This window comes from Macaca mulatta, chromosome 7, assembly GCF_049350105.2.
Source record: "Macaca mulatta isolate MMU2019108-1 chromosome 7, T2T-MMU8v2.0, whole genome shotgun sequence".
Classification (NCBI taxonomy): domain Eukaryota; kingdom Metazoa; phylum Chordata; class Mammalia; order Primates; family Cercopithecidae; genus Macaca; species Macaca mulatta.
In genome coordinates, this window is record NC_133412.1 from 33,739,742 (window position 1) to 33,754,894 (window position 15,153).

The 15,153-nt window shown below is 34.7% G+C and overlaps 2 protein-coding genes across 4 annotated transcripts in view; one reads left to right on the top strand and one right to left on the bottom strand.

The window, feature by feature from the left end:
* Positions 1 to 7,463, top strand: part of TEX9 (testis expressed 9) — a 67,321-nt gene extending 59,858 nt beyond the window's left edge. For all 3 annotated transcript variants that reach the window (XM_077939451.1, XM_077939452.1, XM_015142303.3), the window contains 2 exons: positions 6,360 to 6,494; positions 7,157 to 7,463. In XM_077939451.1, coding sequence (XP_077795577.1) covers positions 6,360 to 6,494; positions 7,157 to 7,234 — 213 coding nt within the window. In that variant the 3' untranslated portion in view covers positions 7,235 to 7,463. The remainder of the gene's footprint in view (positions 1 to 6,359; positions 6,495 to 7,156) is intronic.
* Positions 7,464 to 7,770: 307 nt separating this feature from the next.
* Positions 7,771 to 15,153, bottom strand: part of MNS1 (meiosis specific nuclear structural 1) — a 33,042-nt gene continuing 25,659 nt past the window's right edge. The window contains 3 exon segments of the mRNA NM_001266861.1: positions 7,771 to 8,081; positions 10,179 to 10,304; positions 13,000 to 13,257. Of these exon segments, the coding sequence (NP_001253790.1) occupies positions 7,989 to 8,081; positions 10,179 to 10,304; positions 13,000 to 13,257 (477 nt within the window). The 3' untranslated portion in view covers positions 7,771 to 7,988.

Genomic DNA, 15,153 nt, shown 5'->3' on the forward strand with positions numbered 1-15,153 from the left:
TGCTTGGTACCAGAGTGTTTTAGAAATGCTACAGTGGACATTTCATCTTTGAGCATCATGTCAGCACTCAAAAAGTTTTAGATTTTGGAGCATTTTGGATTTCAGACTTCAACCTGTATTAACTTTATTTGATATTCATGCAACTGAAGTTTTATTTTAGTTCGTGTTAGCATTGTCTTATCTTTTTCCATTCTTTTACTTGTAACTCCTTTGTGTCTTCCCGTTAGCAGCATCTAGTTGACTTTGCTTCAATATCTGTCAAAATCCTGTCAAAACAAAAGACTGTCAAAATCCAATCTGACAGTCTCTTAACTTTTTAACTGAGGTGCTTACACCATTACATTTAAAATGATTAATAATATGGTTGGGATTAAGTCTGTTAGCTAGCTATTATTTTTATTTGGCCCATATGTTTTCTTTCCTTTCTTTGTGAATGGCTTTTTTAAAGATTCCATTTTATCGCCTTTATTAGCTCATTATCTGTTCTTTGTATGCATTTCAGCATTTGTTATATATATATGTTTATCACTGTCTACTTCAAGTAATATAGCATTTTATGAATAATTTAAGAGCCTTTTAGCAGTATACTTCCATTACCCCCCACCTTTCTGCTATTGTCATATGTTTTATCTATAAACTACATTGTTAATTTAAAAAAGTTTTTTATTATTATACTTTAAGTTCTAGGGTACATGTGCACAATGTGCAGGTTTGTTACATATGTATACATTTGCCATGTTGGTGTGCTGCACCCATTAACTCGTCATTTACATTAGGTGTATATCCTAATGCTATCCCTCCTCCCCCCTCCCCACAGTAGGCCCCATTGTGTGATGTTCCCCTTCCTGTGTCCAAGTGATCTCATTGTTCAGTTCTCACCTATGAGTGAGAACATGTGGTGTTTGGTGTTCTGTTCTTGCGATAGTTTGCTGAGAATGATAGTTTCCAGCTGCATCTATGTCCCTACAAAGGACACGAACTCACCCTTTTTTATGGCTGCATAGTATTCCATGGTGTATATGTGCCACATTTTCTTAATCCAGTCTGTCACTGATGGACATTTGGGTTGATTCCAAGCCTTTGCTATTGTGAATAGTGCCGCAATAAACATACGTGTGCATGTGTCTTTATAGCTATGATTTATAATCCTTTGGGTATATACCCAGTAATGGGATGGCTGGGTCAAATGGTATTTCTAGTTCTAGATCCTCGAGGAATTGCCACAAGGTTTTCTACAATGGTTGAACTAGTTTACTGTCCCACCAACAGTGTAAAAGCTTTCCTGTTTCTCCACATCCTCTCCAGCACCTGTTGTTTCCTGACTTTTTAATGATCGCCATTCTAACTGGTGTGAGATGGTATCTCATTGTGGTTTTGATTTGCATTTCTCTGATGGCCAGTGATGATGAGCATTTTTTCATGTGTCTGTTGGCTGTATGAATATCTTCTTTTGAGAAGTGTCTGTTCATATCCTTTGCCCACTTTTTGATGGGGTTGTTTTTTTCTTGTAAATTTGTTTGAGTTCTTTGTAGGTTCTGGATATTAGCCCTTTGTCAGATGAGTAGATTGCAAAAATTTTCTCCCATTCTGTAGGTTGCCTGTTCACTCTGATGGTAGTTTCTTTTGCTGTTCAGAAGCTCTTTCGTTTAATTGGATACCATTTGTCAATTTTGGCTTTTGTTGCCGTTGCTTTTGGTGTTTTAGCCATGAAGTCCTTGCCCATGCCCAAGTCCTGAATAGTATTACCTAGGTTTTCTTCTAGGTTTTTATGGTTTTAGGTCTAACATTTAAGTCTCTAATCCATCTTGAATTAATTTTCGTATAAGGAGTAAGGAAAGGATCCAGTTTCAGCTTTCTACTTATGGCTAGCCAATTTTCCCAGCACCATTTATTAAATAGGGAATCCTTTCCCCTTTTCTTGTTTTCGTCAGGTTTGTCAAAGATCAGATGGCTGTAGATGTGTGGTGTTATTTCTGAGGGCTCTGTTCTGTTCCATTTCCTAATGTAAACATTTACAACTACAGATTTCCCTCTTAGCAGTGTTTATACTCTGTCCTATAGTTTTGGCATATTGTAGCTTTGTTTTAATTTGTCTCATGATTATTTTCCAATTTCCATTGTGATTTCTTATTTGAGCCCTTGGTAGTTTGAGCATTTTGTTCAATCCCCGCATATTTGTGGATTTTCCAGTTTTCCATCCACTATTGATTTCTAGTTTGAATCAACTGTGATTGGAAAATATAATTTGTATGATTTCAGTCTTATAAAATGTGGGGAATGTTCCATGTGCACTTGAGAAAACTGTATTCTCCTCATTTATTTTCATTAACATCTTTGTTGAGATATAATTCATATACCATACAGCCCACTTAAAATATATAAATAAGTTGTTTTTTGTAGTCACAAAGTTGTGCAACCATCACCACAATCAATTTTGCAATTTTATCACCGCAAAAAGAACCTCTGTACCCATTCACAGCCATTCTATATTCCCCCAACACCCTGCACCACATTCTAGCCCTAGGCAACCACTAATCTACTTCCTGTCTCTCCATATTTGTCTGTTGTGGCATATGATTCTATTTTTTCTTTATTATTTCAGTCTTTTTGGGGGAACAGGTGGTGTTGCTTACACAGATAAATTCTTTAGCGGTGATTTCTGAGATTTTGGTACACCCATCACCCGAGCAGTGTATACTGAACCCAATTAATCTTTTATCCCTCTCACCCTTCACCCATAAGTCCCTAGAGTCCATTATATCCTTCTTATGCCTTTGTGTTAGAGAATTGTTTTTTATGTCTCTTAAATCTAATTGGTCTGTAATGTTGTTCAAGTCCCTTATTTCTTATTGGTCTTCTATCCACTGGTTCTATCGATTATGGGAAATGGGGTATTGAAGTCTACTTTTATTGTAGAGTGGTCTTTTCTCCAAGTCTGTCAATGCTTCATATATTTGGGTACTTTAATGTTTGGTACATATATAATTGTATCTATCTTCTTGCTGAACTGGCCCTTTTGTTTGACTCATATGTTCTTATATAATGTCCTTCTTGGTATGTTTTAACAGTTTTGACTTAAAGTCTATTTTGTCAGATATTACTGTAGTCACTCCTGTTTTCTTTTGGTTACAAAATTTCAGATTATCTTTTTCCATCCTTTTACCTTCAATCTATGCATATCTCTGGATCTAAAGTTAGTTGCATGTAGACAGCATAAAGTTGGAATTTAGTTTTTAAAAATCCATTCTTCTATTCAATTTATTTTGGTTAGGGAGTTTTGTCCATTTACATTTAAAGTTATTGGGAGGCCTGTTGTTATTTGTTCACAGTTTTCTGTATGTCTTGAGGACTTTTAGCCTCTCATTTCCTCCCTTATTGCCTTCCTTAGTGTTTAGTTCATTTTGTGTAATGATGCAACTTCAATCGTATATAAAGACTCTACTGCTTTTCAGCCCCTGTCCTACCTTGTTTTACTGGTGTCACCAATTAGATCTTTAGGTTATGTACCCGTTAACAAAGATTTATAGTATGTTTTATGCTTTTGTCTTTTAAATTCTATGAAAGAATGAAAAGTGAGTTGTCAACCAAAATTAAAATAATACAGGCCTTTATATTTGTCCAAATATTTACATTTACTGGAGAATTTCATATTTGCATATAGCTTTGCGTTATTGTCTAGTATCCTTCTGTTTCAACTTGAAGGATTTTCTTTAGGATTTTGTAGGGAAGATATAGTGGTAATGAATTTCCTCAGCTTTTATCTAGGAATGTCTTTATTTCTTTTTCATTTTTGAAGGATACTTTGCTGGATATAGTATTCTTCTAGGTGTTTTTTCTTTCAGCACTTTAAGTATATCATCCTACTGACTTCTGGCCTGCAAAGTTTCTGCTGAAAAATCTGTTGATAATCTTACAGATGCTCCCTTGCATGTGATGAGCCATTTTGTCTTGCTGCTATCAAGATTTTCTCTTTGACATTCGACTGATTAAAATGTGTCTTGCTGTGGGGGTCTCTTTGGGTTTATCCTACTTGGAGTTCATGGAGCTTTTTGTATTTGTATATCCATTTTTCCTTAAATTTGGCAATTTTTCAGCTATTAATTCTTCAAATAAGTTATTTGTCTCCTTTTCTCTCTCTCCTAAGATTACACTAATATACATATTGGCCCACTCGATGGTGTCACTTAGCTGCTGTTCACTTTTCTTCTTCATTCTTTTACTTTTGGCTTCTCTGACCTGCTCATTTCAAATGACCTGTCTGAAAGCTCGCTCATTCTTTCTTATACCTGTTCAGCAGGTATAAGACCTGTTCTGCTGGAACCCTTCAAGTGAATTTTTCAATTCAGTTACTGTATTTTGCAGCTTTAGAATTTGTTTTGTTCTTTTTTGTAATTTTTGTTGATAGTCTCATTTTATTAATGTATAGGTATCCTGATTTCATTTAGTTGTCAATATTCTCCTTCAGCTCATGGAGCATATTTATGGCAGTTATTTTAAAGTCCTTGTCTAATAAGTGAGAAGCCTTTGTTTTTTTAGGATAAATTTCTGGATATTAATTTTGTTCCTTTAATATGGTCCATGTTTCCCTGTTTCTTTGGATGTCTTGTGATCTTAACGTTGAAAAATGGGTGTTTGAAAAAACAGTTCTCTCAGTCTTGCAGACTGGCTGCATGCAAGCAAAGACCTTCACTAATCAGCGTGGTGTAAAGTCTTGAGGTTCTCTCAAACCTTTTCTGGGGATGTGTCTTTCCTGGGCCTGTGTGTTTTTATTCCACTTTACCATACACATGGCTTCTTTTAAATGTCCTAATTAATTACCTAAAAGTCTCACCTACTTCTCACAGATTTAGATGCTGTATTGTATTCCTCTGCCCATAATTTTTTGCCACCAGGTTCCTGCAGTTCTGTGGACTCACTGCACCTCTCACATTCAGGGTACCAACCACCGGTTTCTGCAGCTTCCAACCTGATATCCAAATGACGCAGCTGTTCCCATCAGTACTGAGTCAGGCAAGACAGATACCAGTCCCTCAGGCAGGCCCCAGAAAAACCAGAATGTTGCAAGCAAGTCTACTCTTTTCCTTCCATTCCAAGGGAGGGAACTGGGAATTGGGTGGCTTCTTCCTGACTGTGCTGTGCGAGGGAGTATGTGGGGAAAGGGTAAGAAAAACACCATGACATTTCCTACTATTTTGAGTATGGCCTTTTCTTAGTTAGGCATTCTTTTGGTTGCTTCTGCTGGCTGACTGACTGGTTTCTAGAGCTCTCCCAAAGCTACTTTGGTCTGGGTATCATATATTCAGTCTTTCAATGGGGGGAGCAAAGGCCTGGAGCTTCCTAATCCACCATTTTGCTAACGCTGTATCTTTTAAAGAGGTGTTTTTTTTTTTTTTTGAAAAGAAAAATTCTATACACACACACACATATCTATAGATAGATTTCACATTACTATTTCTATTTTTTTCTCCATCTTTTTTATGTGTGTGTACAGAGATTCAGATTTCCTTCTGGTATCATTTTCCTTTTGTATGAATTACTTCCTTTAACATTTCAAGTATAGATCTTCCTATACTTAATGATTTCTACTGACCCTTTTTCTGCTTTGCTCAAATTGCTAAAGACCTTATCCAGTCCATTTTTACCAAGATTACAAACTTGGTCTCCCCCTTGTCATGGGAAGTGGGTAAATTCTCTGCTTAGCTAAAGACTACAGCCATTTCCTTTCACAGGTACCTAGGTGTCTCACCCTGTAAATGGTATTTAGATGTCTGCCAAGCATTTGAGGGAAATACGTATGCATGTTTTGAGGGGTCTCTTTTTTCTAGAATTTCCTACTTAAAAATTTGTACCACCTTGGCAGCCCTGCTCTCTGACTCCTCAGTCCAATAAGACTACTACTTTTTGCTTGAGTTCTTATCTCTGTGAACCCACGAACTGGAAAGCGCTTTCAGGAGAAGCTAGTTGAATGTGGATCTAAACCAGTATTTCTGCTCTTTCAAAGATCATACCACTTCCAGTTTCTACTTATTATTGATTATTCATCTGTGCCTTCAAATATATTTTTTAAAATTCACAAATCCAGAGTTTATGTTGGTTCAATACAAGCTACTTTGCTGTTACTAGAATTAGAACTGAGTTATTTTTAAAACTTTTTTAAAAATGGGAAATACCTGAGCATGACTAAAAGCTATCAAATTCCAGTAATTCGATAATGGAAAGCAATTTTTATCTACAAAAAAATTTATATTTCAGTTTTAAAAAGTACTTTTTATTACTGTTGTGATGGTAGTCTATAATTCTGTCCATTGAAAGGCTGTATATTAAAAAAGAATATATGCCACTTTTTTTTCCTTTTGTAGGACATAGCAAATGAAGAACATAAAAAAATTGAAGTGTTAAAATCAGAAAACAAGAAGCTAGAAAAACAAAAAGGAGAATTAATGATAGGGTTCAAGAAACAGTTAAAATTAATTGACGTTTTAAAAAGGCAAAAGGTGAGTCTGTCGTTAAAGTTAAATCATCATATTATCTGTACCTTTCTTACTAAACAATTCAGCATTTTTCACTTTAGGTATGTTTAATTTTTGACATCTTTAGGCACTGAATTTCATATAAAATGCATTATTCATATGAAATCTAACATGTATAGTGAGATTTATGTATGTGTCATCTAAGCAAGTGGATATTTTCACATAAGTAAATTAGTGTAGAAAATGGGACTGGAAAATACAGTACAGGTATGTCTCAACTACAGAAAGTACCACATTAAAGAATGACTATTATCTTAGGGGACTGTTTGCCTCTTCAAACCTTAGAGTGAACATTGCTTCCAAACCACTGTTGCTGCTTTATCTAAAAATTCATAGTTCTGACACTTTCCTTCTTTGCAAAGGTCAGGTATTACAATATTATAGAATTATTATCTTAAAAATAAGTTGGTTCAATACTACTGTTAGACAAAAAGTATTCTATAGGTTGGTCCTTGAATGTAATTACTACCATTTCAAATATCATGCTTATTGGAATTAACAGTATACATTCCTACAACAGAACTTACATTCTGACAATATATTATCCACACATTTTTACAAACTTCCTGTTGTTTGGTGGCCTACTCTTAATACTAAATCAGACAATACTGATTTTTTTTTAACAGATGCATATTGAAGCTGCCAAGATGCTGTCTTTCACTGAGGAGGAATTTATGAAAGCACTTGAATGGGGAAATTCATAAGTGATCCCTACTTCAGTTAGTCTCTATGACAGTATGTGGTGGATACCCATTTTACTTATTGTAATGGTTTGAATTATTTTTACTCTTCATAAGTAATATAGTTGATTATGAAATCAAAATAATTTCAAAGAATTCCCTTTTTAGATTTGGGAGATATAAAACTGATGCATTATTCTAATATGTAAGTTATTAGAAAAAATTTTGTAAAATAAAGCAACAATTTAACTTTTGATTCTGCTATCTTATGACTTATTAGCTATTTTTGAGTTTGTTAAGTTCTTACTGAACGTGACAATTAAGCACATTAGATAATAAAATTCTTGACTCTTTTCATTTACAGTTCTCCTCCCTTGAAGTAGACCGAAAAAGATGCTTTAAAAGAAAATTCCAAATATTTATTTCCCTGGCTAAATTGAGTAAGGAAAGTTCCTAAATACAGAGAGAAGGCAGTTAGTTCACTTTGGGGTAGAGTTCTGTATTAGTCAAGGTACATACACTGTCTTGAGGATGGGGATGCAAACAATGCTCTGTAGTGTGGTAGAAATCGGATTTTCAAATTATCAGTACAAAAAATAACAGTTTGATTAAAATTAATTTTTATCTGATAATTGTTTACAAGTTATAAATTCAGTGATGACTTACAAAATCCAAATAGACAATGGATTCCTACTGCCGCTGAACTGTAAAACAAAAGTTATGCTGACATCTAGTGGTAACATACGAAAAATCTAGGGTTTACCCAATTTTGATGTTATCATTTGTCTTCACAAATTTCACTCCTTTGCTGATACACTTTCCTAAACTCTTCACCAAGCAGATCAATATCATCCTCTTTTTTAAATACTCCCTACAAGAAAAATATTTTGTGGGTTACTTTTGAATATCAGAATATTTCACTAAATGCTTTTAAGACTGACAAAGACATGAGGTTAGTAAAGTTATCGCCAAGGTAATGAAATCTGTTCAATAGATTAATGAAACTTTTAAAAAAAATCAACACTTTTCAACAAAATAAGACTTTACATATATATTGAATATTCCTAGACTGACGCAATTTTCTGATTTATCAGCTCTAGTGTAGGAGCTTGTCATATGAATCTGAGCTCTTCTCAAGTTCTACTGCTTGGATTACCTAGATAGGAAGGCATTTCATCTATAGTGTACCCTACCCTTTTCTTTAAATAGCTCTATAATATGATATAAGGGTGAGCTTCGATAGATTCATGCATGGGATTAGTTCTTCATGTGTCAATTCTATGGCTAATCAGCAATCAATCAGTCTTGCAGAAAAGAATCCAGGTTTGGAGCTAAGCCATTTAAGCAAACCCTCTGGAATTCTTCACTGTTCTATTTTTCTTTTCCCCTATAGTATACTGCAAAGGGCTCTTTAAAACAAAATTAAATATTTACTTATCTTGCAATCTAAAGAATTTTAAGGATAACTGAGGTCATTTGGCGCCATTAGGATCTAAAGGATAAAGATCATTTTTGGATATCAAGTTTATTAATCACTCCTGCTGCCTCCACAATTATTTCCTCTACAAAAATATCACATCCCAAAGACATTCCTATAGTTTATAATTTATTTTATGAAATTTATTAATTACATATGGATTTTATCATTAATACATCATTTTGCATTCCTTAATCCTACGTAACCAATTAGACTATCAAAAGTCCTGTGGCCAGGCAATAATTACCTATATATTTATATATTTTTCCTTCCTTAGCACCAGACTGAATGTAAAATATGCACTTGATTCTACTGAATAAAATATGAAACGGCATTTCTATAGCTGAAAGATGGTGATCTTATTTATATGAGTCTAGATGTTTATGTGTCCTATGAAACTGTTACTACTTTTTTAAGACAGGGTCTCACTCTGTTGCCCAGGCTGGAGTGCAGTGGCAAGATCATGGGTCACTGCAGCTTCAACTTTCCAGGCTCAAGCAATCCTCCAACCTCAGCCTCCAGAGTAGCTAGGACTACAGGCGTGTATCACCACATCCAGTTAACTTTTTATTTTGTGTAGTAATGGGATCTCCCTATGTTGCCCAGACTGGTCTTGAACTCCTGGGCTCAAGTGATCCTCCTGCCTCAGCCTCCCAAAGTGCTGGGATTATAGGCATGCGTCACCATGCCCAGCCAGTTACTATTTTATTTGAAGTCACAGTGTGTCTCAGGTATACATTAAAATTCACTATCTTCTGGAATTTTAAAAATCAAGTTTAGCTAGTTACAACTTCCTACTATAGAGCAGATCTGTCTCAAACTCGGTTCAAGCATGTTCCTATTACTGGTGTTACCAATGACAATGTTTTCATACACATTCTCAGCTTTGGCGTATAAGTACCACAGTTGTTGTAGGGTAGCTTTAGGTTTCATATACTAAAAGGGAAGAAAAGAACCTCTAAAATACAAACTCATGCCATGTGTGGTGGCTCATGCCATGTGTGGTGGCCCACACCTGTAATCCCAGCACTTTGGGAGGCCGAGGCGGATGGATCACCTGAGGCCAACAGTTTAAGACCAACCTGGCCAACATGGCGAAACCCTGTCTTTACTAAAAATACAAAAATTAGCTGGGTGTGGTGGCAAACGCCTGTAATCCCAGCTACTCAGGAGGCTGAAGCAAGAGAATCACTTGAACCTGGGAGGCGGAGATTGCAGTAAGCTGACATTCTGCCACTGCACTCCAGCCTGGGTGATAAATAAAGTACAAATTCAGTAAATCAAGCTCATACCTCTAATAATGTGCCAAGACCAATCATTGTAGATATACTGAAATGGGCCCAGAGAGGTTCAGTGCCTGGACAGGATCCCATCACTGCTTCATAACCGAGCAAGAAGTGAGCAAAATCTAGGCACTCTAAATTCCAAATACCATGTTTTTTTCATTATTAAAGGTCATGAAGATTACAGCTTGAGATAAATCTCACTTACTTTAGGGAGATAGCCTAGTAAGTTTGTAGCATGCTCTTTGAGAAGTTTTAGCCGTTCTTCTTCAATAATTGCATTAATAAATCCTTGCCGCCTTTGCTGCAACTGCCACTCTTCTAGTTCCTGTTGCTGGAAATGCAGATCAAATTTTGTTATCACAAAGTACATTAATCTTATACGAAGTTTTCAAATAAAACTACTCATGCAATGAATTAGATAAAATTGATGAACTATTTATGACACTAAGTTCAAAAGATTCTAGATAATGTATATTTTATGTCTGTACACATACCTGTAGTCTGTACACATTTTTTACTATCATTATTCCTTTAAAATTACAAGGAGGCAAACAAATATTTTCAGGAAAGTGTCTTCATTACCAAGGGAAAAAATATTCAAAGGAGTGACTGCCTGACACAGTAAATATTTACTGAATGCTTACCATATGCCAGATGCTGAAGAGTTTTCAGTGTAAAACAAAAAGTGAATAAAGAAGATCAGAAATATCTAAAAGATATGAAATATATATTTAAAATATATATATTTTAAAAATATATATATATTTTAAAAATATATTAATATATATATATACATTTTAAAAGATATGAAGCATGAGAATTCCACTAGTATTTCTTAGGAAAGAGCTCTTGAATACTCGTAATCACATCAAAATTCTGGGCCATACAGAAAAGATGACTTGAACTACGTGAAAGAACAGTAATCTACTAAGCCACTGTTAATTTGAGACTGTACTTGCATTCAAACCTAATTCTATCTTAATTCACCCATTCCTTATAAAGAGGAGATACAGGAAAGTTCTGTAATGTTACAGGGGAAAGCAAACTTGATAGATTTTTGTCCAATGGTAGAGTCTAATTTGGGCTAATGCAGGATTTCCTAAGAAGGATCTGGTAGGCCACATTCAATGTTTATCCTAAAAATTAAATAGTTTAGGTAGTTATGAAATCAACGTATCCATTTAGGACAAATTCTGAATAGCTTTGGTGGTAGGAAACTACCTCCTGGGAAGTTTCAGATTTTGTCTGACCATATGATTTTTGTAGAGGTAGACAGAATTATAGATACCTATTTAGGAATATCTCTGAAATCCAGAAAACATAGTTAGACCTTATAGGATTGTATAATGGTGTTAATGAGTTTCATCATGAAGATCTGTCCTTGCCTTGGGGGCAGAACAAAAATGCTGCCCAATCGAACTGACAAAACTAAGCCGACAGCTTCATATTGGGAACATTTATAAGTCTTTAAAAATTAAGACATAAATTATTTGTATAAGTGTCTATGCATTAGGTGACTTTATCTGATTTCCATTTAGTTTTTAGTCTGATTTCTAGTTAGTTGTCTTGCTAATTTTTCCAGGAGCTTTCTCCTATCCAAATTGCTAACCAGGCCTGATTTCTGCTTAGCTTCTGAGAACAGATGAGCTCCAATATGAAATATAACAGCACTTGTATTCCCATAAATTTCTCATATTTGAAACATTTGCATTATTTTGACTCCTACTTTGTATAGTTTTAAAAGAAGTCATGTAAGTCTCACTGAGTCTTCCTTTTAAAAGTAAATTCTTCTCTTCCTACCAGTTTTCAAAACACCTACATATTATCCATTTGGTTCTTAAACCACGAAAATCCAGTGAGAGAATATAAGTATTTAGTTTTACAGATGAGACATAAATCAATGTGTCCAAAGCCAAAAACTTAATTCCCTCTCCAACACTTAAATCTGCATTTCCAACTAGTAATCTTCCCCTGGGCCACCCAAATCATTTTGGGTGGACAAAATAGAATTATTTGCCCCCTCAAAATCATTTCTTTTCCTCTATACTCTTTCCTTAGGATATCACCCAGTCACCCATTAAAGACGGTAGTAATACATGGACACAGGGAGAGGAACATCACACTGTGGGCCTGTCAGGGGGTAGGGGAGGATAAGGGGAAGGGAGAGCATTAGGACAAATACCTAATGCATACAAGGCTTAAAACCTAGATGACAGGTTGACAGGTGCAGCAAACCACCATGGCACGTGTATACCTGTGTAACAAACCTGCATGTTCTGCACATGCATCCTGGAACTTAAAATAAAAATAATCAAAAATAATTAAAAAGATGGAATGACAGTATTATTTATTAGTAGTATCCTTAAGTCTTCTCTCACCTCTCTAGATCTCACTGGTCACCAAGCCCCATCAATTCCATATCCTTAATATCTCTTGGGTGGATCCCCTCTCCATTTGCATGGGTTTCACCAGTTGTCACTGGGATTATTATAATAACTTACTTACTGATCTTCCTATCTCCAAGCTTACTCATCTCTTATCTACCTTCAATGCTCTCACTTGAATTGTCTTTCAAAGTGCAGATCTTAACATACAGCTTTCCAATCTTCAGTGGCTTCCCTTAGAAAAGCCCACCTTCTTAAAATAGCATGCAGGGTGTTCATGATCTGTTTCTCTCTCTGCCATACCAAAACATCCATAGCTCTGTAACCTATTATCACATGTACATGACATATTTATAATTACTTTTTATATATTTTTCTTAACCAAGACCATAAATTCATGGGTGACATGGACTTAGTTTTATTTACCTTTCATGTTCTCAATACCAACCAGTGTTTAGCACATAGAAAGCATCAATAAATATTTTCTAGTAGCAAAAATGGTCAGAAAATTTATATATATATTAGTAAACATACTAACATTGTCTGGCATATAAAGCTTCTCAGTAAATGTTTAGTGGATGATACATGAGCTAATTGCTGTTTAATGATAACGACCAAAAAAACTTCACAAGTTTTTCTTACTTTGTCTGCAAGGAATTGTTGGCGACGTTCTTCAATAAGTTTTTCCACAGCTCTCCTGTGTTCCAGCTGCTTCATTCTTTGTTTCTGAGCATTCATTAATTCTATCCGATCATCCTCAGCAAATTTAGCTAGCATAGTTTTTCTAAAGTTCTCCTCTTCCTCTTTTGCAGCCTGTAGTACTAATTCCTTCAAGGCCATTTGTTCTTCAAAATCTTGCTTCATCTCTTTTTGCTTTCTCAGTTTCTTTTCTGCTTCTTCCTAAACAACAATACAGCTAAAAGTTAATTTAATAACTCTTTGCTTACACCAGATTTATAAGGGAAGAGTGATAGAGTTTGGTTAAATTAGTATTGGTTAAATTTAGTATTACAAACTGAGAAAGTTATAAGGCTTTTCATGATAACACATTGTCCATCCCTTTAAAACTAGCTGGATAAAGAATATGTTTACCTTTGGATTGTTTTCTGCTACTCATGAATAAATTTTATATTTACCATCTTGTTTCTCAACTCAGTTTTAACACATAACTGCTTTGAAAAAAGCTGTTACAGAAGCTTTTTTTGCACACCTGAGTTTATTCATCTGAAGTCTATGGTAACTATGAATCATTCTAGATTCTTGATTATAAAAGCTGTCCAAACCACCCGTAAGTATTTTTCAGTTTCCAACGTCCTCCTCAAAATCAAAACTGCACTTACCCGTCTCTAGTTTTCTAATATTCCCTTCATTCTCCAAAATTCTCTAAAATTTAAAAACAATTATCTATCAATGACAATCAGTACTTCTTTAGGGAAATTCAAATATAGTTGGAGCAGTTAAGTCCCTTCCTATAAGCTTTTATTTTCTGAACATTTTATTATGAAAAATTTCATACATACTAAAAAATATAATTTTACAATGGTCACTCACTTCTAAATAATTCATGGGCCAAAGAGGGAAAGCCAAGGAAAATAAATACATTGTAGTTAATAAAAATGAGATAGCAAAATTTGTGAGATGCTGCTAAAGCAGTTCTGAGAGACGTTTATAGCACTAAATGCATACATTTAGGAAAAGGTATATGTAGCACTAAATGCATGTATGTAGGAAAAGTCTCAAATCAATAATCTAAGCCCCCACTTCAAGAACCTATAAAAAGAACTGTAAACTGAAAATAAGCAGAAGGAAGAAAATAATAAAGAAAACTGTAGAAATCAATGGAATTAAAAATAGAAAATAGACAATTATCAGTGAAACAAAAGGCTGGTTCTTAAAAAAATCAGTGAAATGGACAGACCTTTAACAAGGCTGACCAAGAAAAAAAAATTAATGAATAAACAAATTACCAATATCAGGAATAAAACATGGGATATCACTAGAGATCCTACAGACAACAAAAGGATAATACAGGAATACTACAAATTATTATACACACATAAATTTGACAACTTAGACGAAATGGATCACTTCCTTGAGAAACACAAGCTACCAAAACTCACCAAATATGAAATAAGGTAATTTGAATAGTCTTATCACTATTAAGGAGATTGAATTAATAACTTGAAATTCCCCCAAAATAAAACCCCAAGTCAGGATGGTTTCACTGGAAAATTCTATCAAATGTTTAACACCAATTCTACACAATCTCTTCCAGAAAACTGAAGAGGAGGAAACATTTCCCCATTAATTTTAGGAAGACAGTATTACCCTGCAACCAATATAAAAAATTACAGACCAATATTCCTCATGAATATGGATGCACAAATCCTTAACCCAATATTAGAAAATAGATCATCCATTAAAAGAATTATTCACCATGACCAAGCAGTGTTTATTACAGGGATGCAAGGCTGGTTCAATACTCAAAAATCAATCAATGTAACATACTAGGTTAAAGAAGAAAAAGTATATAATTGTATCAGTAGAAAAAAACATTTAACAAAATTTAACACTCCTTCATGATAAGAAGCCCTCAGAGAAACAGGTATAGAAGAGAACTTCCTCAACTTGATAAAGAACACCTACAAAAAACCTATAATTAACATTATACTTAATGGTTAAAAACTTAATGCTTCCCCCTAAGATCAGCAACAAGGAAAGGTGATGTCTACTCTCATCACTCTTCTTCAACATAGCTCTAGCCAGTGGTGCTGGAAATTTTAGCCAGCATGTAAG